This window comes from Saimiri boliviensis, chromosome 5, assembly GCF_048565385.1.
Source record: "Saimiri boliviensis isolate mSaiBol1 chromosome 5, mSaiBol1.pri, whole genome shotgun sequence".
In the NCBI taxonomy this organism is placed as follows: domain Eukaryota; kingdom Metazoa; phylum Chordata; class Mammalia; order Primates; family Cebidae; genus Saimiri; species Saimiri boliviensis.
Window position 1 is genome coordinate 61586487 of NC_133453.1, and position 25285 is coordinate 61611771.

Below are 25285 nucleotides of genomic sequence, written 5' to 3' on the forward strand. Positions count from 1 at the left end.
TGGGTGCCTGTAATCCCAGCTACTCGGGAGGCTGAAGCAGAAGAATCACTTAAACACAGGAGGGAGAGGTTGTAGTGAGCCGAGATAGCTCCACTGCGCTCCAGTCTGGGCAACAGAGTGAGACACCATCTCAAAATAAATAAATAAATAAACAAACAAATAAATGAATGAATAAATAAAGGGATATTGAGTCATTTTTCTTATTTTTATGGTCGATTGCTAAAAAATTCATTTTGAGCTTTCTATCTAGGAAGTATTACATCCATACTCCTTAATAATTGTGATTCTTCTAAATAAATGGTGCTACATAAGCACAGAAATCTGGAATTGGGGCTGAAAACTATCAAAATTATATCCATGCTTTTTCTAATAGAATGAAACCAGAACTTTGTAAATAATTCAATTTACGGCCAAGGAGTCAAAACTAAGTGTAAGGAGACATAAATTTGGATTTTTCAGTTGCAGTTTCCTTACCTGTCAAACGGTGATAGTAATATTTAGCTCTCCTACCTACTTACTAAGATGGTAGATGAGAAGGTTCTATGAAAGCCAGAAATGGTCTCTAAGAAATACCAATTGTGCTGTGTCTCATCACCCTGCTAGAGCCTTCACCTGGACCATACTACATCATTCTTTGTCACTTTGCTATTTACAATAAGAAAGAGATGAAATCTTTGGCAACATTTTGCTCTTGGCCTGAGTGTCTATATAGGATTACAAAGATTTTCCAAAGACAACAAAAAAATTCTTCAAAAAAAAATCTGTAGAATTTCATTAAATTAAGATTAAAATCTCATTTTAGAATCTGAGAAAAGGAAAAATTATGCCAAGAGAGGACTGCCTAGATTTTAAAATAATAGTGAAAAACTTAAAACTTAAATATCTGACAGTTTACTTATTTTTCCATCATGCCCTGTCTTGCTCCAAAAAGAAACATACCATCTTCCTGTGAAAGAGTTAAATAAATTAGGATATATACAAAGTTATCCATCAGTGCCTGCTGACTGGGAGGACACTGTGTACCCAGTACAGTTCTAAGCATAAGAAATACAGTAATCGGGCCGGGCACGGTGGCTCAAGCCTGTAATCCCAGCACTTTGGGAGGCTGAGGCGGGTGGATCACGAGGTCAAGAGATCGAGACCATCCTGGTCAACATGGTGAAACCCCGTCTCTACTAAAAATACAAAAAATTAGCTGGGCATGGTGGTGCGTGCCTGTAATCCCAGCACTTTGGGAGGCTGAGGCGGGTGGATCACGAGGTCAAGAGATCGAGACCATCCTGGTCAACATGGTGAAACCCCGTCCCTACTAAAAATACAAAAAATTAGCTGGGCATGGTGGCATGTGCCTGTAATCCCAGCTACTCAGGAGGTTGAGGCAGGAGAACTGCCTGAACCCAGGAGGCGGAGGTTGCGGTGAGCCGAGATCGCGCCATTGCACTCCAGCCTGGGTAACAATAGTGAAACTCCGTCTCAAAAAAAAAGAAAGAAATACAGTAATCAATTAAGACTCATAGAATTTACATTCCGTTAAAAAAAAAATAAACAATTTGTATGTTGTCAAACCACTATGCACCCATCTTTCATGATGGCATATACTGGCATATAAAAATGGCTTGTATGATACTAATTTAATATTTTATCTCTGTGGGAAAAAATGCATTCTAAGAACCAAGCAATTCCCATATACACTTGAGAAGATTTGGACTGAGATAATGTGAGTATCTATGAATAGCCAGCTACTTTAAATATTAGTATTTAAACTAAACTACATTGCAGGTTCAATAAGCTGTTACATCTTTTGAAAGGCAATCAATAAAATATTCAACCAATGAAATGATCAAGAAATATTACTTTTGAAATGCAACCAATTTCAATATTAGGGGCTCTATTGTTAAACGATTAGTATAGACAAAAAAGGTACATACAAGTTTCAGAAAAGAGATACTGTGGTTTGGGGTCATCAACACAGACTTAAAAGAGAAAGCACCACTTCCTCCACCACCACCACCATCATTATCACCACCATCACCATCTCATCACCACCACCTCTATCACCAGCCTACTACCACTACCACCACCACTGCCACCAGCCCACCAGCATCATTCCCAGTACCATCATCATCACTACCATTAAGACCACTAACATCATCAAAATAGACTTCAGTGGAAGTTACAAGCATGCCTGGCATCTCCAAAGCACAGAAAAGAGTTAGTAAAATCAGGTTAGCCTGGCTAAGCCCTTCACCTCTGCTGCATACTTGCTGTGTAACATGGACAAGTTACTTGACCTCTCTGAGCTGTGGTTTCCCTATCTGTGAAATTATAGGGTACATAATGCCCGTTTGGTACATTGTGAAGATTTACACAAAACCATATATGTAAGGTCTTGGCTTGGCTCACAATAAGCAGTCAACAAATGGTAGTTACTATTATCGAAGCAGAAAGGGTAAGACTGAATCTTGATCATCTCTACAACCAAGGTTGGCCAGAGGGAATCCCAATGAGGGAGAGGAGAAAAAGGAAAACTTCATGGGACTCAAGGAAGGAGGCTGATAAAAGGTTGTGCAGAGCAGGTTAGAGAAGGAGGCCTGAGAGCAGAGAAGAAATCAGTTGGCTTTCTGCTATCAACAATGCTTTTTCATAAAATAAAAAGGAAAAATGTCCAATTATGAGAGAGAAGCTGGAGTCAGGTGGCAGAGAGCAACAACCAGGGAAGCAAGAAGGTCTGTGGTTATCCTCAAGAGAGGAGCTGATTAGTGCACTAAATCCTGGCAGAAAACAGAAAGGCAGGAGGTAGAGCAGTCAGGATGGGGAGGAGGAGGATCACTCCCAACCCCAGAGGGAGGGTGCAAGGGATGGGCCACAGAGGCATTTTGAAACAGACAGGAGGACAAGCAGAACCCCCCAGCAGCCTTGGTATAAAAGCCAATGTCTAAGCCTTTGGATCAAAGCAGTGGATATTGTACTACTATATGGACTTGATCTTCTCTGCAATGTAAGCGGCCAGCTGAAATGCCACAATACGTGTAAGAAGTTGGAGGAAATGTGTAAGAAGTGAGCTTCGAGGCTGCAGAAGTTAGAGAGGCTACAGTGTCTGCAATTACTGCTGAGGGGAAGAGTTTAAGAAAGTGAGGCTTGGCTTTCTTGTCCAACCTGAAGTTGATATACTCAAAGTCTGAGTGTTTTTAAAATACATCCAAGTAAAACTGTTTTAATGGAATGTCAGTTGGACATATCTAATGATTATAAAATCCCTCTTTTTTTTTTTTTTTTGGGATGGAGTTTTGCTCTGCCACCCAGGCTGGAGTGCAGTGGTGTGACCTTAGCTCACTATACCCTCTGCCTGCCAGGTTCCAGCGATTCTCCTGCCTCCGCCTCCTGGGTAGCTAGGATTACAGGGGCACACCACCATGCCCAGTTAATTTTTGTATTTTTAGTAAAGACAAATTTTCACCATGTTGGCCAGGCTGGTCTCGAACTCCTGATCTCAAGTGATCTGCCTATCTTGGCTTCTCACAGTGCTGGGATTACAGGCATGAGCCACTGTACCCAGCCAAATCCCTCTTAAATTACACTTTCACATAAAGATGAAGTCTGGGATGTGAGTGTCTCAGAAGGCTGACAAAAATGACAAAAATGCTGCACATTTTGAGTTCACATGCTGGTAGAGTAAAAAAAAATTCTTTTGGTTGGAGGACTAACATAGATTACCAAATTTTAATTTTTTAAGTGAGAACACAAAAAAGTGATCTAATATCTACTTTTATTATATTTTTATAAGGAAAAATAATTTTTAAAAATTAGGCCCAATATCATCTTAGGATCATCTAAAAAAATAAACAAATTGAGCCTTATTAAACATTCTCTGCATTGCCCTTGTTTTTTCTCAGTTTTGAAGGTCAAAGGAAAACTGTCTCATAGGATGGAAATGGTCTGTAGATAAAGTCTGGACCATTGTGCTCTGGCTAATTACAAAAAAGGTGAAGGTAAGAAGAGATGAGGAGGTTCAGAGATGGCAGTGTGAGGGAATCAGGTATTAGTTCAGAATATTGAATCACCGATCCATAGTGGAGCACGCTAATAGGTAACTATGGATACAAGATGCAGCATTTTAGAACTTGCCATTTATTGCTAAGATTTCAGGAAACATATACCTGCTCTGTGGGAAGACAGAGCAGTAGAGAAGGCAGCTGTGGAAGTGACCTAGTGAGGAGGGCAGAGCAGAGATTCTGGGGCTGTGGGCAGAGTGGGCTCTCCTTGGGGGTCACTCCTCCGTGTGGGTGCCCCAGGGTCCAGGGGCTAAAGAAGCCAGAAGGAACTGGTGAAGAGACAAGGAGAGAAGGCTGAAGTGGGTAGAAGTTAGGGGAAGGGCAAGAACCACATTCAACTGCTGTGAGGGTGCAGGAACACTGGCAGATAAGGAGCCCGATTCATGGCACAGAGAAGGAGCTGGCACATAGAAATAAAAACGAGGGGAAAACGTTAAAAGCTCAAAATTTTGGGCCTATTTGTAACGCCAGTGTGACACTCAGCATTTTGTTCACATCACCCTTTGACAACTAAACTGGAAAACAAAGCTTAAGTACCTCTGTTCTGGATCTGGGCAGGCAGCACTCTTTTAGATCTTTGTGTGGCTCCTATTTTTATACAAGTAGTGGGATGTACTATTTCTCAAGGTTCAAGAATTTTTTTCAGATATTTTCAATGACTGTATTGTAGTAAATACTACAGGGCTAGCACTATAGTATTATAGTCATGAGACTAATGTGGAAATAAGACTATTTTTGACAAAAGATGCCATTAAATTTCAGACTGTAGAGCCACATTTATAACTCAGGCTAATTACTGTTAATTTCGGGGTTGACTTTTTTTTGATGACAGTGAAGGTGGATTATTGGATTGTCGTTAGAGGAAGGTCTAGATTTTCTACTCTTAATAAAATTACATTGAATTTATTTTTAGAGGTAATGAAAACTTCCTTCTTGAGAAGTTAGTGTTAAGGTCTTGGAATGTGAACACATTGTTTGTAGTGCTATCCACTCCTCTCCTGAGATTTTAACTTACTACTGGAAATCCTTAACCAATAATAATAGCTTTTTTCTCTTTATTTTCAAAGTGATTTCCTTTGCTCTGATTAGACACTATGTGCCCTTCTTTTTTTGTAAACATAGTTCATCTAAATGCAGCTTTTTCTGAACTTTAAAGATAGAATCCCCACTTTTAATGAACTGAAGCAGCAAAATCATCTTTTTCATTATTTTAGAAAACAGCTATTGCCAAAGTGAAGGTGTAGATAATACCTAGCCTTGTTATATAATGGTGATGTGGTTTGCAGAAGAATTTTCTTTATAATATTGAAGTTTTAAGGGATGTCAGTGTTTACGCCATTTTTCCAGTTCCAAAATGATTCCATTCCATTCTAGAAATTTGAAGTATGTAACTTGAAATCCTTAATAAAATTTGGATTTAATTTAAAAAAAAACAAAAACAAAAACAAAAAACAAACAAGAAGGAGAAAAAGAGCAAGGAAAGGCCAAGGCAATCAGGGGAAAAGACTCACAATTCACCTCTTCAGGTTTTGTTTCTTGTTTGGTTTTGGCTTACTCTCCGGCCACACTAGGTAAGAACTAACCTTCTGCACACCTGTCCATCTCCTCCGAGTCCTGTAACCAGGCTGCCACTTTACTCTGGCCGGTTGTGCAGGTGGCTGGGAGGCTGTTGCTGCATGGTAAAGGGGACTGCCATGGAAAGCTGTTTGGTTGCATCTACAGTAAACAAAAACAGATGCATTGTATGGTTATGAAACAGTACATTTTAATGATTTAAAAAATACAAGTATCCTCAAAGCTGTATCAACAAAGATAGGAAGAAAATGCACACTCAAAACATTGAAGAAGTCTCTTGGCTAAATGTGGTTTGTCCTCAGTGAGGGCGACATTCCTAAACAACAATCTCTCATTAAGTTGCCATCTCCATCATTCAACGAAAGGGACAACATTTAAGTGTATTGTATCTCATAGTCACAAAGACCTGCCAACTCAAATTCCCAATAATTTTTAATTGCTCGGTAAGTTGTATGTGCAGTGTCCCTATGGCAGTACTCTTAACTCATGATTTAAGGTCTTTCCTTTGCAAAAGTTTCCTGTATCCTGTGACTCAAGGTATCCTCAACCACATGTGATTCCTAAAGACATTATCCACCAGTAAGCAACCTTGCAATGCCTTAAATTCATATTGAAAATTATTTATAAAAAAGTCAGTCTTAGCAAGTTATTTTCTACAGCTTTCCATTAAAGTTATTATCTACAGACTTTTCATTAAAATTTTTATGTGAAATAAGTGAAAGTTGTATTAAGTATATAGATACTAAGGTGACTGCGGGAAACAGTGAAAAAAAAGAAACTTATTTCTTAAAAAATTATTTCAAAACTTCATAGCTGACTTTAATATTCAGTTACAACTGAATTGTGTCTCTTCTAAATCATTACAAAGTGAATGATGCACATTCTTAGCAAACCCAGGCTTATTTATTACCCACAGAGGGCCACAAACCAATTAACATTCAGAAGTCTCATAATTCGATACTTAGAAGGCAGGCAAAGTGATAAAAAGCTCTTTTCACTCTTTACTGCATTTTGATAAACGTAATGGAAATCTTTCACCGAGTAGATTTTAGAGGTGTATGTCATTAACCAGAGCAATAGATCTGTTTTGAAAACTGGAGCTGAAGAGCTTTCTTTTTCCAAGGCAAACGCTGGGGAGGATTTGATTTTAGCCTTCTATTCTAAGATACCACCCAAGTTATTTAATTAATAACATGAAATGAAAATAACATGTTTTCATCAATACTCTGTGCCAATGATGTAGGCAGAAGCTGGATGAACCAAAGAATTAAAAATTTATATTTTTAAAAGATCTATTTGGAATACATTTCTCATTTAATGTGGACTAACTCTAGGAATCAGTCTACCCTCTGGTGAGAACATAGGAGGTCGGAGAAACCTGACACTATCTTGAACGTCTGTAAGTTCCCATCTTCCTGATGCCCTGACCAGCTGGTTCATTCCCTTTTTTATTTCAGAACTGGTTGGTATTACGGTTAATCAATACCCTACTCCTAGAAGAAAGATAATTAAATAGTCCTTGGCAAGGCTGCAACCAGAATGGAATAATGTAAGGCTTAAGGCCGGGTGTGGTGGCTCATGCCTGTAATCCCAACACTTTGGGAAGCTGAGGTGGGCAGATCACTTGAGGTCAGGAGTTTGAGACCGGCATGGCCAGCATGACAAAACCCCGTGTCTACTAAAAATTAGCTGGGTGTGGTGGTGGGCGCCTGTAATCCCAGCTTACTCAGAAGGCTGACGGAGGAGAATCGATTGAGCTCAGGAGGACGAGGTTGCAGTGAGCCAAAATCATACCACTCCAGCCTGAGTGACAGAGTGAGACTTTGTCTCAAAAAAAAAAAAGAAATGATGTAAGGTTCGGGATAATTTTAACATAATTAATAAAAATTGTCATTAAAATAAAAACTGAATAGAGTAATGTTTCATTTAATCTGATTTGGTTAGTATTGCAGTTATTCTATGAGGTTTTTCAAAGGTTTGCAAAGGAAACTTGTATATATGTAAGGCATACATTCCTGTGTAAGCAAACAAAGAAAAGCAGAATCTTCACTGGAATGTTCTTGAACACAACGTACTGTGGCAGCCAGCTTCCTCAACCTCTCTGCCCTCAATTTCAGGTGCCAAGTGTGAAACTGGAGCACCCCTGGGCAGTGTGATGGGTTAGGTTTCAGGAAACTTAATTATTGAATCCAAGGCAGAAACAGCTGTTTCCGTCTGTTGACTTAACCTTGATTTTTTTAAACAAACAACATCTCTAGCTTTTCATCAACATAGAAGTGAACTCTTATTTCAGTCCAAAGAACAAGGTCAGCCTCCCTTAGTCTGGCACCTGGTAAAATGGAAAGGGCACTGATTTTGGAAACACATGTGGGCTCAGATCCTGGGCTCAGCTGTTTAATGGCTATGTCACTTCTGGACAAATTCTTTTACTGTTTGTGAACTTTGGTTATTTGTAACACAGTGCCTGATCACTTAACTAGGCTATTACTTACTGTCACATTCTTGAGCTCACTTGTACTAACTTCATGGGGAAATTTAATAGCCTCTCAATGGGTCACGTATATATTATAGGTCACCTTTCAGGTCTTCTTATTACCATCCAGGAGGGCACCTGATTTCTGAATGTTGATGAAATAGATGTTTACTTTACTTCCTAACAGTCCTACAAAGCCACATGAAGTTAGAAGGTAATCTGTTCATAAAAGGGAAAAATAACTGCTAATTCTCTTGGTGATCCACATTTCTGCCTAATTTATACTTCGATTAACTTTCATGCCAAATGTCACTGTTGTCTTCTGAGTATTAGTTTACAAAGCAGACCTTCTCCTTCTGGTTTTCCAAATGAGATTCAGTTATACATTTGCATAATTTTCTTTTCTTCTTTTCTTTTTTTTTTTTTTGAGATGCAGTCTTGCTCTATCACCCAGGCTGGATAGCAGTGGCATGATCTTGGCTTACTGCAACCTCCACCTCCTGGGTTCAAGCAATTTTTGTGCCTCAGACTCCCAAGTAGATGGGATTACAGGTGTGTGCCATCACATCCAACTAATTTTTGTGTTTTTAGTAGAGACGGGGTTTTCACCATGTTGCCCAGACTGGTCTTGAACACCTGACCCTCATTTATCTGCCCACCTTGGCCTCCCAAAGGGTTGGGATTACAGGCATGAGCCACCATGCCTGGCCAAAATTTGCATAATTTTCTTAGCAATTTTCAGGCTGATTTTTATAGAACAAAGTCATACCCTTCCATCCACTACAGAAACATTAGCAGCTGGTGAGGATTCAGCTGTGGAAGTTGAAGGAAATATGTGAAAACTAGCATCTCTTGGTGATCTCACAATTTCATTCTGACGATACAACCGATGATGTCGCAGTTTCGATACCCATGCATCAAACCAGTCCTGGGATTTCACCTAAAACAATGAAGAAGAGGAGAAGGTAGCTGTAAAATCACTCTCCTGCCTATCACTGGTGTAGGCAAATGATTTCCCCTGATAATGGCAGAGAAACTGTTGAAAAGTGATTTTACCTTCAAATGATAGATGTGCTCTTCTGTGTCAAGGTCTATTCTTCGGGCTTTCTTTTTAATTGACATGACTGAGAGTCCAACGTCTATGCTCCCATGGACCTTTCCTTTTTGAATCTGAAATCAAAAGACTAGTAAATAGGCTGATAGGATATACCAGGCGTCCCCAAACTATGGACCGCGGGCCGCATGTGGCCCCCTGGGGCCATTTATCCGGCCTCCTGCCGCACTTCAGGAAGGGGCACCTCTTTCACTGGTGGTCAGTGAGAGGAGCACAGTATGTGGCGGCCCTCCAACGGTCTGAGGGACAGTGAACTGGCCCCCTGTGTAAAAAGTTTGGGGACGCCTGGGATATACGCTTTGATGTTTCTGTACTGGATTTAAGTAAACTCCAGTTAATCTTTAACTTATCTATGGGAAGTGGAATACTACATATACCCCTTTAACAAACAGAAAATAGTTCAGGTTCTACGGATTTGGTTCTAGGAGAGTTGATGCTGCAGTGACTTCACACCAATTTTTATAAATAAGACCATTCATCTTCTTCCTGTTTTGGCATAGAATGTAATGCTAATTCTTCATAATTCTAGATTGCACAGCTTATATTCTCTCAGAAGGACATCTTCAGTGGTTCCTAAAATAACTGTGGTCAGTCTTTGACCTATAACCCAGAACATCCCTGAGTAATCAGCTGGCAGACAGCTGCTGGGGCAGAACGGGGCACCTGAGACCAAAAAGCAGGGAGCAGCCGGCTCTTCCTTCTCGCTGCTTCTCTGATCAAGGACATAGCTGATTCAATGGCAGAGATGGGGACCAAATTGAAACCTAAGCCTTCTGTTACTTCCCCTATACAATGATGAAGAAAGGAATTTTCCAGTGTTACATGCAAGCTACTCCTTTGTATACCAAAAAAAAAAAAAAAACCCAAAAACAAACAAACAAACAAAAAAAACAAAAAACCAAAAAACATTTGGAATAATTTTTGTGAATTGGGATCTCCAAGATGAAAAGGTGTATGAAGTAGAAACAAAATGTGTGAGATCGTTTTTAAAAGGACATTGATAAGAACAAAGTAGCACACATAAAGCAGAGTTTATTGGGAGATGCAGAAAAAAGCCTATTTGCGCTTTCTCTCCAAGTGACAGAAGGAGATTTTACTCATGTCTCACTTTTAGGTTTAAGCTTCTGTTTTTAATAACACGCATCAAAATAGTTAAATCTTCATGCACTACGTTGACACACTTTAGAACATGGAGGTTTGGAAGCTTGTGAAATCTTACAGGCCCAGACATGCACAAAGCTGGTAACCATGGCACAAGGCTTGTACAATTACAGTGTTTATTCACTTCAAGCAGAATTCAAAATCAACCTTTGAAACATGTCATGTGTGCTACTTACATCGAGTGGTGCCTTCGAATACTTTAACATCCCATTATCCAGCACGAAGAAACGCTGCAAGAACCAAACACCCTCAGTTATGTCTGTATTTTGAATTAATAAAACATTCACAAATGTGGGTCTAATGTTGCTTTGCATTTAGTAATCAATATGTTTGACCATTTTAATGTATCTGGATTCAGTACATTTGGCCACAGTCAGTCACATTAAATGGTAAGGAGATAAGAGGTATAGTTTCATACTGTTAACCTACCAAGATTCTTTTATATATAATCCAGTGGGGATGGAGTCTTATCACCATGATTTTTTTTTTAACAGGGAGGGAATCTGAGGACCTGAAGCTACAATTCTGTTAATGAATCACATTGGGATGTTTTTGAAAGTGAGAAATGAGAATAGCCTGGGTTAGGTCACAGTGACTCTGAGAAGGGCACTATACAGGTCTACAGGGAATTTTTCACTGTGAACGTAAACTCCTGAATTTTCCCTGGATACCACGATAATTCCTGAAAATGCTGATGTCCATTACAGAAGCCAGGGGACTGAATCTATGAACAACGAATTATCTGGAAAGTTTAAGTGGGCTTAGCAATATATTTACATCTCTACTTAGCAAAGGCTTGCATTCTACTATTAATAAAAGAGGTTAAAAATTATTTCTGAACTACATTAAGGGTTTAAAAAAAAAAGAGAGAGGTTTTTTGGCAATGTTTGTCTCCTCCAAGATAATCCTAGTCCGGTCTGAATGGATTTGGCCGCTTTTGCTCCACACTCAGGAACTCTCAGCTATTGATTTTTCTTCCATGGGAAATTCACAAGAGAATAAACAGCTCTCAGGGCCCAATCAAATAATGAGTCCTGGGCCCTCAAGTTCTACAGATGCAAGGAGTCTTCCTGTTTGTGGAAAATTACTCGGCTGGAAAGTTACGTGATTTGGGACCTCTTACTTGCTGAGATGGAGGCAGCCAGGTCTTGGGACTGCCTTCTGTTGAGTACAGTGGCCTTCTGTGAGTTCTGCTGGAGAATCCCTATGAGTTCTGGGTAGAACTCACAGAAGGCCTCTGAAACCCATTTGTTACATGTTCTGCGAGACAACAAGTAAGCACTGGAAAAGAGTCTCTACAGTTGAAAAACACTTGATTAATATCATTTGCCCTTAACTTGGTCAATCCAATGGGCTGACATCTGAATAAAGACATCATGGTTGTAGAGATCAGGAGAACAGACAGCAATGCCAAGCAGGCCCTCCTATTATTTATGGAGCAGAATGTTCATGATTTTTTATTTTATTTTATTTATTTGTTTATTTATTTATTTTTAAAGATGGGGTTTCACCATGTTGGCCAGGATGGTCTCGATCTTGTGACCTCATGATCCGCCCACCTCAGCCTCCCGAAGTGCTGGGATTACAGGTGTGAGCCACAGCTCCCAGCCCATAACAGAATGTTCAAAGGCATGGTCTAGAGAGTTGCTGCCAAACCACAGCTAGTTTTGCTGAAACATGGACTGAAAGTGCTAGATTAAAGTCTGCAATTCATAGAACATTTGTTTCTTTGAGCTGTTTTTCCTGTATTTCCATTTCTATCTGTCAAAGAATTTCAGCAGGGATCACCTATAGCATATCATAAGGAAAGAGATTAGCAAGGCCATCAATCTGGGGAAATACAAAAAGGTAAGGTCAGAATGAAAGGCAGTGGTGATCTTACGAAGGAGCATGGCCAGTTGGTGAACATCTCAGAAAGAATATCAGTGAGGACAGGTCCTTGGCACTGTGATAATATTATAGGTTCAGGAAAGATGGTTTCTGACAAGGAAGAGGGCACTTTCAGAGACAGGGGACTGGGACATTTCCCATGTGTTCATTTTTAAGTCTTTCCCTTAAAACACATAAAATGTTTCCTCAAGGAAGTTAAAATCCACAACCTCCCTGTGTTGACCCAGTTGGGGTCCACCACTGGCCATTTGGGCTGATACACTTATCTACTCTGAGATGAAATCCACCTGCAGATGTGGCAAGTAGACAGACTTATTCTTCCACTGATTTCAAAGAGGATATTGGGTGTCCCAATGAGGAGTTTAAACTGAAAATGTATGGCAACTTCCTCCTCCTTAGTCTGACAGAATTCTTGCTACTCAGGTAATGTCAAAATGCAGTAAAAAATATTTTCTCCAAAATTAAAACTGGGAGATAGGACAAAAATCTTGAGAGGAAGGAGAGGAATAAACTATAGACTTTAAACAATACTAAGACTTTCAGGATCAGTGATTTTCCAGCTTTAGTTTGTACTGGTAACAATAAGTCTAGGAATTTATCCCCAAGAATTAAATAGAAGTTCATGTGCAAGGATGTTCATCACATCCCAACAGTAAAAAGTAAGGTGTGTCTTCCATGTCCAGCAATAGGGAATTAGCTCAATAGCAGTGGGATATATAATACAGATCCATCCAAAGTGATACATGCATGAATTTAAAATACCTCATATTTTAAAGAGTATTTAATGAAAACATATCTATACTAACTTAAGGGGAAAAAAGCAAATCAGACAACAATACATACAAACTGGATTTTAAATATCATGTAACTATATTTTTTCCTCCATATGTATATTACAGATCTCAGTCTCTGTTAAGTAGAATAGACTGCAACCCATATGGTTAAAATGAGGCCTTAAAAGTTTTATGGCAGGGTGTGGTGGCTCACACCTGTAATCCCAGCACTTTGGGAGGCTGAGGTGAATGGATCACTTGAGCCAGGATTCAAGACCAGCCAGGCCAACATGGCGAAACCCTGTCTCTAGCAAAAATATAAAAATTAGCAAGGTGTGGTGGTATGCACCTGTAGTCCCAGCTACTTGGGAAGCTGGGGTAGGAGAATTGCTTGAACCTGTGAGGCGGAGGCTACAGTGGGCTGAGATCATGCCATTCACTGCACTCTAGCCTGGGCAACACAATGAGACTCTGTCTCAAAAAAAAAAAAAAAAAAAAAAGAAAGAAAAAAAATCTAGTTTTACACATACAGCCATATTCTTAGTTTCTCACTTCATGATAGCAAATAAAATCTTTATTTATGAAGATGATCTAAATCTGAATATGATAAAAGTGTTACCTTGTGCCAGCCTTTTAAAGGCCATTTTCTTTTCTTCAGCATAAAGCCCTCATGCTTGTCTGGTTTCTGGACATTGGTTTGGCCTATTTTCAGCCCTTCTATAATTTCCCAGCTGTCAGCTTCCTGAGAGAAAAGAAGAAAAACAAATCACATTTTTCTCAGTATTTGATGACACACTTAAAGCAGATTCTTAAGTAGAAGTTGCTTTTGAAGCAATACTAGGCCCACCAGAAAGAAGTATGAACAACATTCCGGAGCAAATGCTAACATCAAACACAGCTATGCACTTTTAACTGAAGTTAAAAAGAGTTTCCCAGGTAGAACTAGGGGTCAGCAGGGTCCATCAGAGACTCAGTGGAGCCACCTTGTCTGTTTGGGGTAGGACGGAAATTCAATTGCCTGTACTCAGAATGTTTAAAATGCATTTTTCCAGACAGTGAATCCCTGGGCACAGAGGCACTTTAAAGTTTGAAAATAAGACTATTTTGATGACAAATGTTCAATTAGTGTGCAGACCTGGCTTTCTGTGTAGAAATGGAAAGGCTACTGTTGTTTCAAGTGGCTCGGAACCTGCTATTACCAGGGAATAACAGTGCCAGTGCTGTGGTCACGACTGCTCTAAGGGAGGCTTGCATGCATTCCAAAGTGCGCATAAGAACATCTGCTTGCCAAAGACACACCAAAGAAATCCGTGTTTTCAAAGATACACACGCCCCTGGGAGCTTAAGGGTTGCATTTCTTAGTAGTGAACTGCAATTCAACAAGTGATCACTATTTATGAATAATGTTTAGAATAAGAGGAGAAACTAGTAGGCTCTTATAAAAAGGCTAATGCCTGTGGCTTTTGACTCACACAGAAAGGTAGATAACCACTCTATTCCACAAAATGATCTCCATCTATGTGTAAATATATTCACTAGAGCACTCTCTCTGTTCTTAGAGATATATCCACTGTGTTTAGTGGCACTTCTATTTTCAGTAGCCCCATCCATGGATAGTATCTCTAGATGAATAATATTTTTATTTCTGGCTAGATTTATTTGGAGGCTGGTGTTCATCTTTGATTTACTTTGTGTGTTTGTGTGGATGATGAAGAATATGCTGCATAACTTGTGAAAATGGAAACATTTAATAAGTGCAGATCTTTGCAAGTTTTCTTCTAAAACTCAGATTGTAGTAAGAGCTACTAACTACTAATTTCTTTTTAAATTTTTTATTTTTTTATTTCAATGGGTTTTTGGGGAACAGGTGGTGTTTGGTTACGTGAATCAGTTCTTTAATGGTGATTTCTCAGATTTTGGTGCACCCATCACCCAAGCAGTGTACACTGTACCCAACGTGTAGCCTTTTATCACTCACCACCCACCACCCTTTCCCCAGAGTCCCCAGAGTCCAATGTATCATTCTTATATATGGCTACCAATTTCTAACACAGTGTTTTTTTTTTTCTTTGGGAGTTTAACTCCAGAAGGGGAAAAACCCGAACTAAGATAGAAAGGCAAAAAGTTAAAATGCATTTCTTAAACATAGATGTGACAGCTTTGAGCAAATAATGTTATTCAGTCTGATGCAATATTACTAAGTCCAGTAAAAGAAATAGAAAAGAATCCTACTGTAGCTCTCACAATGAAATAGTCTTTCAAACTGACAGAAGCAAAAGATAAAACCAGACCAAACAATGTTCCTCCATTTCAATTGTAAATGCTGTGGATAATGTTGCAAATAAAGTGTGTAAGAAATGAAACAACTCATCTTAGTACAAAATAGAACCTTCTATGTTCTATTTTCCATTATGTTAAAATTTCTCCCTCTATGCTTGGTAGACTAGGACTATCTTAAGAAAACTAAAATTATTTTCTGAAAATTGAAGCATTTGTTTTTGTGATTTCAACTGATATTTTTTTCTACTTAAAAGTCTCCAATTTTCCTGAGTTTACTTATAACAGAAACAGAGCTAAAAAGCTGTAATGTGATTGATCATGTCAGTACTTAAGTCAGATATACACATATTTTTGGTATTACAAGTTTTAAAATATTTTTTAACCTAATAATAATAAATAAGAACAGACAGTAAGGTCATAATTGCCCAAGATTTTTCATCTGGAAAAAACAGAGGCTGTGCGTGGTGGCTCACACCTGTAATCTCAACACTTGGGGAGGCTGAGGCAGGTAGATCACAAAGTGAGGAGTTCAAGACCAGCCTGACCAAGACGGCAAAACCCCATCTCTACTAAAAATACAAAAATAAGATGGGTGTGGTGGCATGTGCCTGTAATCCCAGCTACTCAGGAGGCTGAGGCGGAGGTTGCAGTGAGCCAAGATTGGGCCACTGCACTCCAGTCTGGGCAACAGAGCGAGACTCCATCTCAAAAAAAAAAAAAAAAAAAAAAAAAAGGGACATTTCCTTTCTGAAGGATAAACTACAAGGGTGCAGATGCATGTGGGTGGTGTGTGTGGGTGTGGGTGTGTGAGGAGGTGGGGTGGGAGAACATAAAAATGCTTAAGCAGGTGAATGCATCAAACATAGGACTGGAACAAATCCTGATCAGGTCAATGTGCACTTAAAAAAAAAAAAATTCTTCCACTACTAACCAGTGCCCAGAAAGCCCTCTCTCAAAGGGGCTGAGAAATGGTGAGATGTGATGGTATGTGAATTAGATATGGCCCTCTGATTTCATGAGGCCCCAAGAGATGTGGTGTCTACTGACACAAAAACACAACAAGGGTTTATTAGTCTTCCAGCAAGACCTAAATGGGCAACAACATGAGAAGTAACGGGAAGTAGATGCTCTTGGTACCCTTCCCAGATTCCTTTATATCAAGCCTGTGGACCCAAGCCCCAGCTGCTGTGAGCTGGGCCATCTCCTTCTAGGAAGAATTGCTGTTTGACCAGAACAATATTAGTATGCACTTCAATGAGTTGAGGGCTGATTAAGAGATTATACATGTTCTAATCCAGTGCCTGGCACAAAATAGGTGCTCAACAAATTTTAGCTGCCTTTTTCCACTGTCTTAATATTTATTTGTTCTCTATTTCCTTTAGCTAACTATAAGAGAGAATTGCTATTTCAAAGAGATTACTATTTATATTATATTAACCAGGTAGACAGTCTCTATTTGCTATTCAAATGGAAGTCAGACCACTTTTTATCTCTAAGTTATGTTTTATAGTTTAATAACTCTCCACTTTCCTTGGCTTAACAGTCTATTCATGTCTGATAGAATAAACTTTATAGCTTGTAATATCTTTACAGTATAAAGAGGTTTCAAGTGTATGCATTCCATAACAGTAGGGTAGTAAAGTGTTCTTTTCTTAAAGGATTATATTTAATATAGAAAAGCAAAGTGGAATGATCAGTTTTACATATTTAGAAGTTAACCGTCTTCAGAAATAAAGTGCTATTTTTATGCTGGATTTCAAAGTCTGCATGCATTCTATTTTCAGAATTTCTCAATAAAGGAGAAAGCCCATTGAAAATCGCAGGGAGGGATGGACAGGAGTAGGATGGTATCTCCTCAACTCTTACCTATGATGTTTGCATTTTAGACATATGTGAATTTAATGTTTCCCCAGTATGAGAAGAGCAGGCTGAAAGAGAGGGAATACTGGCTCCCATGACACAGAAAAGGTCTTAATAAATAATCTGCAGTGTTCTCTCCCGAGCTCACTGCTAGGAAGGCCAGATGCGAGAAGGAGACTAGAAGTCAGAATATATAACAGCCCGAACGTGCAGGTACTGTTTTACCTTGCAGCTCATGAAGAGCTGACAAGCATTGGTAGCAAAGTTCGACAAGTCAAAGTTTGAATCCCTGCTCTGCTACAATCCTTGACAGTTTATTTATTTATTTATTTATTTATTTATTCATTCATTCATTCGTTCATTCATTCATTCCATGGGCAAGTTATTAACTCTTAGTTTCCATATTTGTCAAATGTGATAAATACCTACATTGTGTGGCGCTGTTCATGAGAACTATATTAAATGGGATAATATATTTAAATACTTCTCATAGTGTCTGGTGATGCAGTACATGGCAATAATGGTAGCTCTTATTATTTTTATTGCTGGATGTAGTGATTTTTTTTTCTTTTCCATTAGCTGGGCATAGAAACATTTGCTTCTCTCCAACAGGGAAGGCAGTAGCTTCTTTTTCCTTCTTCCCTTAAAGAGAATTTTAGACCTTTGTATGTAACCCAGCAAATCCCAGCAAAGCATACATTCTCTGTTCTCTCTTACAAAGGGCAGAGGAACTTTACACATTGGAGGCAGAAAAAGTGCAAAGAGTTGCCTACAACTGGCATCAAAGCTATTTTAGGGGAGTCAGGTGTAAAAGTGATTCACAGTTCAATTGGCCCCAGAGCAGGCATCATGCCAGCAGAGAAAGCACTGAATTCCATCACTGACCTTGGAGAGGGGAACTGGCTCCGGTTCTAGTAATTGCCGACTTAAAGAGGGCTCGGTGCTAGAGGAAGCAGTCCTCTCCAGTATGTGAATATTCTGGAAATAAGTGGAAACACAGCCCAGGGTTAGACAACTCACTTCTCATGTGACTGTGCATGGGGGTAAAATCATACACAACACAGTAAAAACAGTAAGCTTAATGGCAAGGTCCTGAAAAGACCAAAGATAGCAGTAACAGTCAGAAAAATACGTCGGCACAGGATTTTCCCCTCTTCTTATAGATTTGCTGCTGAACTGCTGCTGCAATGCTGGTTTCAGTCTTGACAGTCAGAGGAATATCTCTTGAAAAATTTTATGATACACACCCAAAAACCTTACAACTTTATGACAATGGCACACCTAATCCTTAGACTAATTAGCCTTACATAGAAATATTTGCTCATCTCTCTAACTGGGAATAGAAACAGACAAAGAGAAAGGTCAACCTTAAAAAATCCAGAGGTGACCAGGTACGGTGGCTCACACCTGTAATCCCAGCACTTTGGGAGGCCAGGCAGGTGGATCACCTGAGGTCAAGAGTTTGAGATCAGCCTGGCCAACATGGTGAAACCCCGTCTTTATTAAAAATACAAAAATTAGCCAGGCATGGTGGTGGAAGCTTGTAATCCCAGCTACTTGGGAGGCTGAGGCAGGAGAATCGCTTGAACCTGGAAGGTGGAAGTTGCAGTGAACCAAGATCGCACCATTGCACTCCAGCCTGGGTGACAAGAGCACAACTCTATCTCAAAAATAAATAAAAATCCAGAGCCTTCACACCCTTCAGTCTCTAGAGTTTCTTACAAAAATGCACAAAGAAGAAAACAATTTATTGAATACCATAAACAGTAGATGTCTTTTACAAAGACTGCATAAAGAGCATTTATATACCAGTAAGATAAAGCTCCAACAGAAAAACGGATGAAGTACATGAACAGGTAACACATGTAAGACATTTGAAAAGATGTTCAAACTCAGAAGTATTCAAAAAAAGAATTAAAAAAATTTTTTTCACCCAGATTCAAGAATAGAGTAGGGTTGGAAGAAAGAAAATATAGATTAGATATGATCTTTCTAAAGAAGAGTTTTGCAATTATATTAAAGCCTTTGGGGGAAAAAAGTACATGCCTTAACCTACATTACATAAATCTACTCATGAAGAACACCTAACTATCTTGGCACATTATAAAAGCATAAAATAAGGAAACAAACCTTGTTTCATGCACTATTCAAATACATGTGACAAAAACTTCCCTACCGTAAAGTCTAAGAAGATTTTTTAAAGGTTTTTCTTTTTTTAATGCATGAGGTGATTTTTCTAAAAAAGAATCATGGGTAATAAAGATATACAAGTGTCACTGTATTACAGAGATATAAAATGCTTTCTCCACCAACGAATAAATTACCTTATACTTTTGAGGTAATTTTCTGTAGGGAAAAAAGTTTCCAAGGTAATTCTTTAAATAACCATTTAGAAATTACTCACTTTAGTAGCAAATTTCTCCCTCACTATTTAATAGAATATCAACAAAAAACCCGAGTCAAATAAACTTCTGATCAAATAAATATAAAGATCAGAAACTGCCAGTGAAATGTCAATTTATTCATTCGTTTGTTAGTTCAATTAATCAACACATCATTATTAGGCACCTACACTATGCCAGGCACAGAAGTCAGGGCCACAGAGAACGAAACAGGCAAGAGAACTGCTCTTATGATGCGCATGTTCTAGAAAGAGTTCTTATCATACAAAAGACCAAATAATGTTTAAGACTTTTTCGTAAGCCCACCTATTAATCTTGTCTCGTGTGGCCACTTCTTTTGCTTACTTTAATTTTCCAGTCAGGTATCTCTAATCTGAGCTTCTCTTTAAGGACTCTCCCTGATCCCCATCCTTTCAGGTGGCTGGGCAATAAAACACAAACATATCACTAACTGCTTCTCCTGCCTCCAAAAAAGCATGGTAAGAAAACCGTGAAAAGAGACTTGACCTTAGCAACTATGTAGGCAGGAAATAAAATACTTATTCTAGGGAAAGGAAATTAAATCCCCTAACTTCCAAATCAAGCCATAGACACAGAAATCAATGTGGTATATTTAAAGTGATAAGAATGAATTTAGTCTCCACAGATACAAGGAGATAGTTAAGATGTTGTCAGAATTTTGTGGGTCAGAAAGGTTAGCAACCACACAAACCAGGGCCCACATCTGTAAAACACCTACCACAGTACCTGACACAAAGAACACAACGTATTAGTCTCTTCTCCATCTGATGTTACAAAACAGGTTATATTATGGAAGAAAAATAAGAAGTTCGATCATTTCAAATATGGTACAGTGTTTCTAAACCCCAAATTCTGTTGATTTGCCAAGGCCCAGAGAATCATAACAAACATTTACTGAGACATAGCAAGTAAATGAATATTTTTATTATCACCAATGTATATATTTGTTACTGAAAAAGTTAAAGGACAATTTAGAAAACTACCAGCAGATACCCAGTCTTGTAACTAGCTCCAAAAAATAAGCTATTCCACGTAACCTCCAGTATGATGATGAAAAAGCCAACAGCTCTTACAGAAACGTATCAGTCTTATATTTGCATACTATTACCTATCATTGTTTATTCAATAATAAAAATTAATCCACTACCTTGAATTGTCTTCAAACTCATGGTTTTAAAACTAAAAGCATAACTTTAAAATTATGTAATTACATGTCAAGCTATTCGTTATTTTAAATGAAATAGCTAAATACTTGAAAGAAGACAGTTAAAACTGACTGTACCCAGTCCTGGCCTCTAGCTAAATTGAGTGCTCCTTGAAGGTGGGGACAAGCTTGTCTTCATCCTTGAATTCCATCTTCTCTACCCGTAATCCACCCCATCCTAGCATAGCAATCTGTACACTGAATCCAGTCAAAAGTTTATGAAATTTTTTAGCACTAATTTGCACAGAACATTCCTTCAGCAATCAATTACCTTCCTGCTTTATCTTGGAATTATAAAAATCATGCTACAAGAGGACAGAACGTTTGAAAACAGTTAAAAAAAAAAACCTAATTTTTAAAACTGAAAAATCTAGTGGATTAATGACAGAACTCTTATTAGATTTAAAGCTATCACTAGTCATTAGGGAGCACATCAAATGTAATTTCATGACATCTTCAGTTACAAAAATTAGTTCTTTTCATAAGGCTTCCTTTAAGATCATAATTTGTGGTATAATTTTTGTATTTTCTTCACAAGATAGCTGTTTGCATATTCTTTCAGAGTCAACTGGAAACACATGCCACTGCCTTCAAGATATTATACACATCATGTGAACAAGTTAAATAAAGAGTTATGTAAATCAGTTCATTATTCTTTTAACATCAAGTTTCCTCTCAAATGCTAAAATTACAACTTAATTTCCAGGCCCATATTTTAAGGAACTTTGAACGTACAGAGAAGGTGGAAGTACTTACCCGCCCTCTGTTCCCCCTGATCAGAGATAACTGATGCATTTTTAGTTTAAAACGAGGAACCTGGAACACATATGTCACTGTAGCTCTTTAATTTGGTCAAAATAAGCTCCTCGGGTTCATTGATCTCAATACCTCCTGGGCAACAAGTGGAAATCTGCCAACATGACTGTCGTCTGGTTTACTTGGTATCAAAGATGTAGGTAAACAGACAATGAGACCCTTAATAATAGCTGAATGGTTCAGTGCAACTCACACAGAGAGAAACATGACTCTCAAAATGAGAGTCCAGGAGATCTGTTCAATACGGGTCTTGTCATTTACTTACTGAAATTTCATTTCAAAGATATAAAGACATTGCTGGAAATATTTTAGGCTGTGGCTACAAATTTCTGTATAGGCTCATTTTTTTTTTTAAAGACATGTACATTTTTATTCGCTGAACACATACTTTTTTAAAATTGCATTTTAGGTTTTGGGGTGCATGTAAAGAACATGAAAGATTGTTGCATAGGTTCACACATGGCAGTATGATGTGCTGCCTTCCTCCCCATCACCTATATCTGGCATTTCTCCCCATGCTATCTCTCCCCAACTCCCCACCCCTCACTGTCCCTCCCCTTTTTCCCCCTACAGACCCCCGTGTGTGATGCTCCCCTCCCTGTGTCCATGTGTTCTCATTGTTCAACACCCACCTATGAGTGAGAACATGCAGTGTTTGATTTTCTGTTCTTGTGTCAGTTTGCTGAAAATGATGGTTTCCAGGTTCATCCATGTCCCTACAAAGGACACGAACTCTTCGTTTTTGATGGCTGCATAGTATTCCATGGTATATATGTGCCACATTTTCCCTGTCCAGTCTATCATCAATGGGCATCTGGGTTGGTTCCAGGTCTTTGCTATTGTAAACTGTGCTGCAATGAACATTCGTGTGCATGTGTCCTTATAGTAGAACGATTTATAATCCTTTGGCTATATACCCAGTAATGGGACTGCTGGGTCAAATAGAATTTCTATTTCTAGCTCCTTAAGGAATCATCACACTGTCTTCCACAATGGTTGAACTAATTTACACTCCCACCAACAGTGTAAAAGTGTTCCTATTTCTCCACATCCTCACCAGGATCTGTTGTCTCCAGATTTTTTAATGATCGCCATTCTAACTGTCATGAGGTGGTATCTCAATGTAGTTTTGATTTGCATTTCTCTAACGACCAGTGGTGATGAGCATTTTTTCATGTTTGTTGGCCTCATGTATGTCTTCTTTTGCAAAGTGTCTGTTCATGTCCTTTGCCTACTTTTGAATGGGATTGTTTGTCTTTTTTTTCTTGTAAATCAGTTTTAGTTCTTTGTAGATTCTGGATATCAGCCCTTTGTCAGATGGGTAGATTGCAAAAATTTTTTCCCATTCTGTTGGTTGCCGAATGACTGTTTCTTTTGTTGTGAAGAAGCTGTGGAGTTTGATTAGGTCCCATTTGTCTATTTTGGCTTTTGTTGCCAATGCTTTTGGTGTTTTGGTCATGAATAGGCTCACTTTTTCTACAAATTTAGGATAGTAGTTAAGAGAACTGGACCATTGCTCTCTGAATGTTAACTCCATTGAAATTGTTCATCTAACTAACTTAGGTATATTTATGTTCACAGATTATCCAAAATATTTTCAAAGAAAAATATCCAAAATAATTTAGAAATTTCAGAAGTATGTTCAAACTTTTGGCTATTTGATGTCTCTCTTCTAGTTATAGCTGCTACTTTGAACGTAGCAACACTGTTTCAGTGGTACTAGTAACCTTTGTACGGCAGTGTTGATGATGACAATGGCAGTTAATATTTGCTGCTTTCTACATTCCTGTTGCTATGCTTTACATGAATTATTGCATTCCATCTTCACAAGCCTTTGAATAATGACTAGTAAATGATCTTCTGTCTGACTGACCAGAGAAAGGCACAGAGAAGTTAAGAGAGGCACACAGTCACTAAGTGTTGGAGTTGGAAGGTGACAAGATTTTATTCTTGAGCCAAGCATTTAAATATGGTCTTCTACATTAACATTAATGCTAATGTCAAATGAAAAAAATAACAGAAATTTCAAATTGTTAAAACATCACAAAGCATCCTCTACCACAATCTTCTATGGATATAGAGAAGTAGAAATGAGTGAAATAAAAAAGAAAAAATTGCCACGCATGGTGGCTCACACCTGTAATCCCAGCACTTTGGGAGGCTGAGGTGGGTGGATCACGAGGTCAAGAGATTGAGACCATCCTGGCCAACATGGTGAAACTCCGTCTCTACTAATAATACAAAAATTAGCTGGGCATGGCAGAGCATGCCTGTAATCCAAGCTACTTGGGAGGCTGAGGCAGGAGAATCGCTTGAACCTGGGAGGCAGAGGTTGCAATGAGCCAAGATTGCACCACTGCATTCCAGCCTGGCAACAGAGTGAGACTCCCTCAAAAAAAAAAAAAAAAAAATAGAAAGAATTATAGCACTTTAAATATGGTATAATCTCAGTGATAATTTCTTGATTACAGCACAATCAGGTTAATTTCCAATTTCAAAATTTTATTTATTTCGAAAACACACTCAAATCAGACAATTTCTAATTTTCAAGAACTGAGACCAAGTCAGCTAGCTTTTACTTTGGGGGTACAGTGTACAGTGCAGACAAAAGAACATAGGTTTTGCAGCCCTACAGACCAGCATAGCAACCCTCATCTGCTATTTACTATGTGACTCAGACAAATCATTAACCTCTATCAACCTCAGTATCCACTATCTATGAAAGAGGATAATAATATCTACCTTACAAGACATTGCAAGTCACAGAGTTGGCATCCGGTCTATGCACCATGCTGCCCAAAGACTGGCACATAGTAGGCACCCAATAAATAGCAGCTACCATCTCAGTTAAAAACATTACAGGAATTAATGTCTAGGACTCTTACACAGTCCCATTGTCACAGAAAGAGATGACTTTCAAACACCTTGCAGGTGCCTGACACTTGGTAGCCCTTTGGGAACTGAGGAAGCTGTACCTTCCATGACCATCTTGTCACCCAGCAAACCCAGTAACCATGGTCAGCATCACCTTGTGATCAAGACATCAGAATTTGGTAAGAGAGCTGTCAACTTGAGTTGAGAAGATGGCCTAGATATTCTCTAATGGGAAAGCAACAGCAGTGATGGCAGCATAGACTGCTTCCTTCTGAATGCCTGCAGCAGAAGATGCATGTGGATTTTCCTTCAAAAAAGCTTTTTTTCTTTGCTAAAGCATAAAATATTAAAATCACCAAAGCCAAAAGGTCATGGCTGAAGAAATGGCAATTCTACTACTTGCTCCATTATCGTGCCCTCACTGAAAGATACAGAAGTGCATTAACAGTAGGTCTCTATATCAGCAACCTTAAAATGAACGAAAGTAGAACATTTCAGAAACAGTGGCTGAAGGAAGTTCACACAGCGCACCTGGGAACTTCTGGAGGGAGAAAAACAAAAGTCATCACAGTCCCATCCTTTTCTGCATAGAATTTTGACTCAACCACTATAGCCTCATCATTGAACTGGGTCTGTTTTGAGACACCCTGTATTGTAAGAAATATCATGTGGACCCATCAAGTGTTCCACTGACAGCAAAGAGTATTTCAGTGATATTGACTATGAAGAGGTAAAAGGTATGGGAATAAATAGCTTTTTAATTCCCATAGTTGCTTGTAAGTAGAAATAG

The 25285-nt window shown here is 38.7% G+C and overlaps 1 protein-coding gene across 13 annotated transcripts in view; it reads right to left on the reverse strand.

The window, feature by feature from the left end:
* OSBPL6 (oxysterol binding protein like 6) overlaps positions 1 to 25285 on the reverse strand; it is a 205715-nt gene that overhangs the window by 54519 nt on the left and 125911 nt on the right. For all 13 annotated transcript variants that reach the window (XM_074399417.1, XM_039470018.2, XM_074399415.1 and 10 more), the window contains 6 exons: positions 18064 to 18156; positions 13658 to 13780; positions 10552 to 10605; positions 9157 to 9270; positions 8870 to 9040; positions 5636 to 5768 (listed from right to left, as the gene is read on the reverse strand). In XM_074399417.1, coding sequence (XP_074255518.1) covers positions 5636 to 5768; positions 8870 to 9040; positions 9157 to 9270; positions 10552 to 10605; positions 13658 to 13780; positions 18064 to 18156 — 688 coding nt within the window. The remainder of the gene's footprint in view (positions 1 to 5635; positions 5769 to 8869; positions 9041 to 9156; positions 9271 to 10551; positions 10606 to 13657; positions 13781 to 18063; positions 18157 to 25285) is intronic.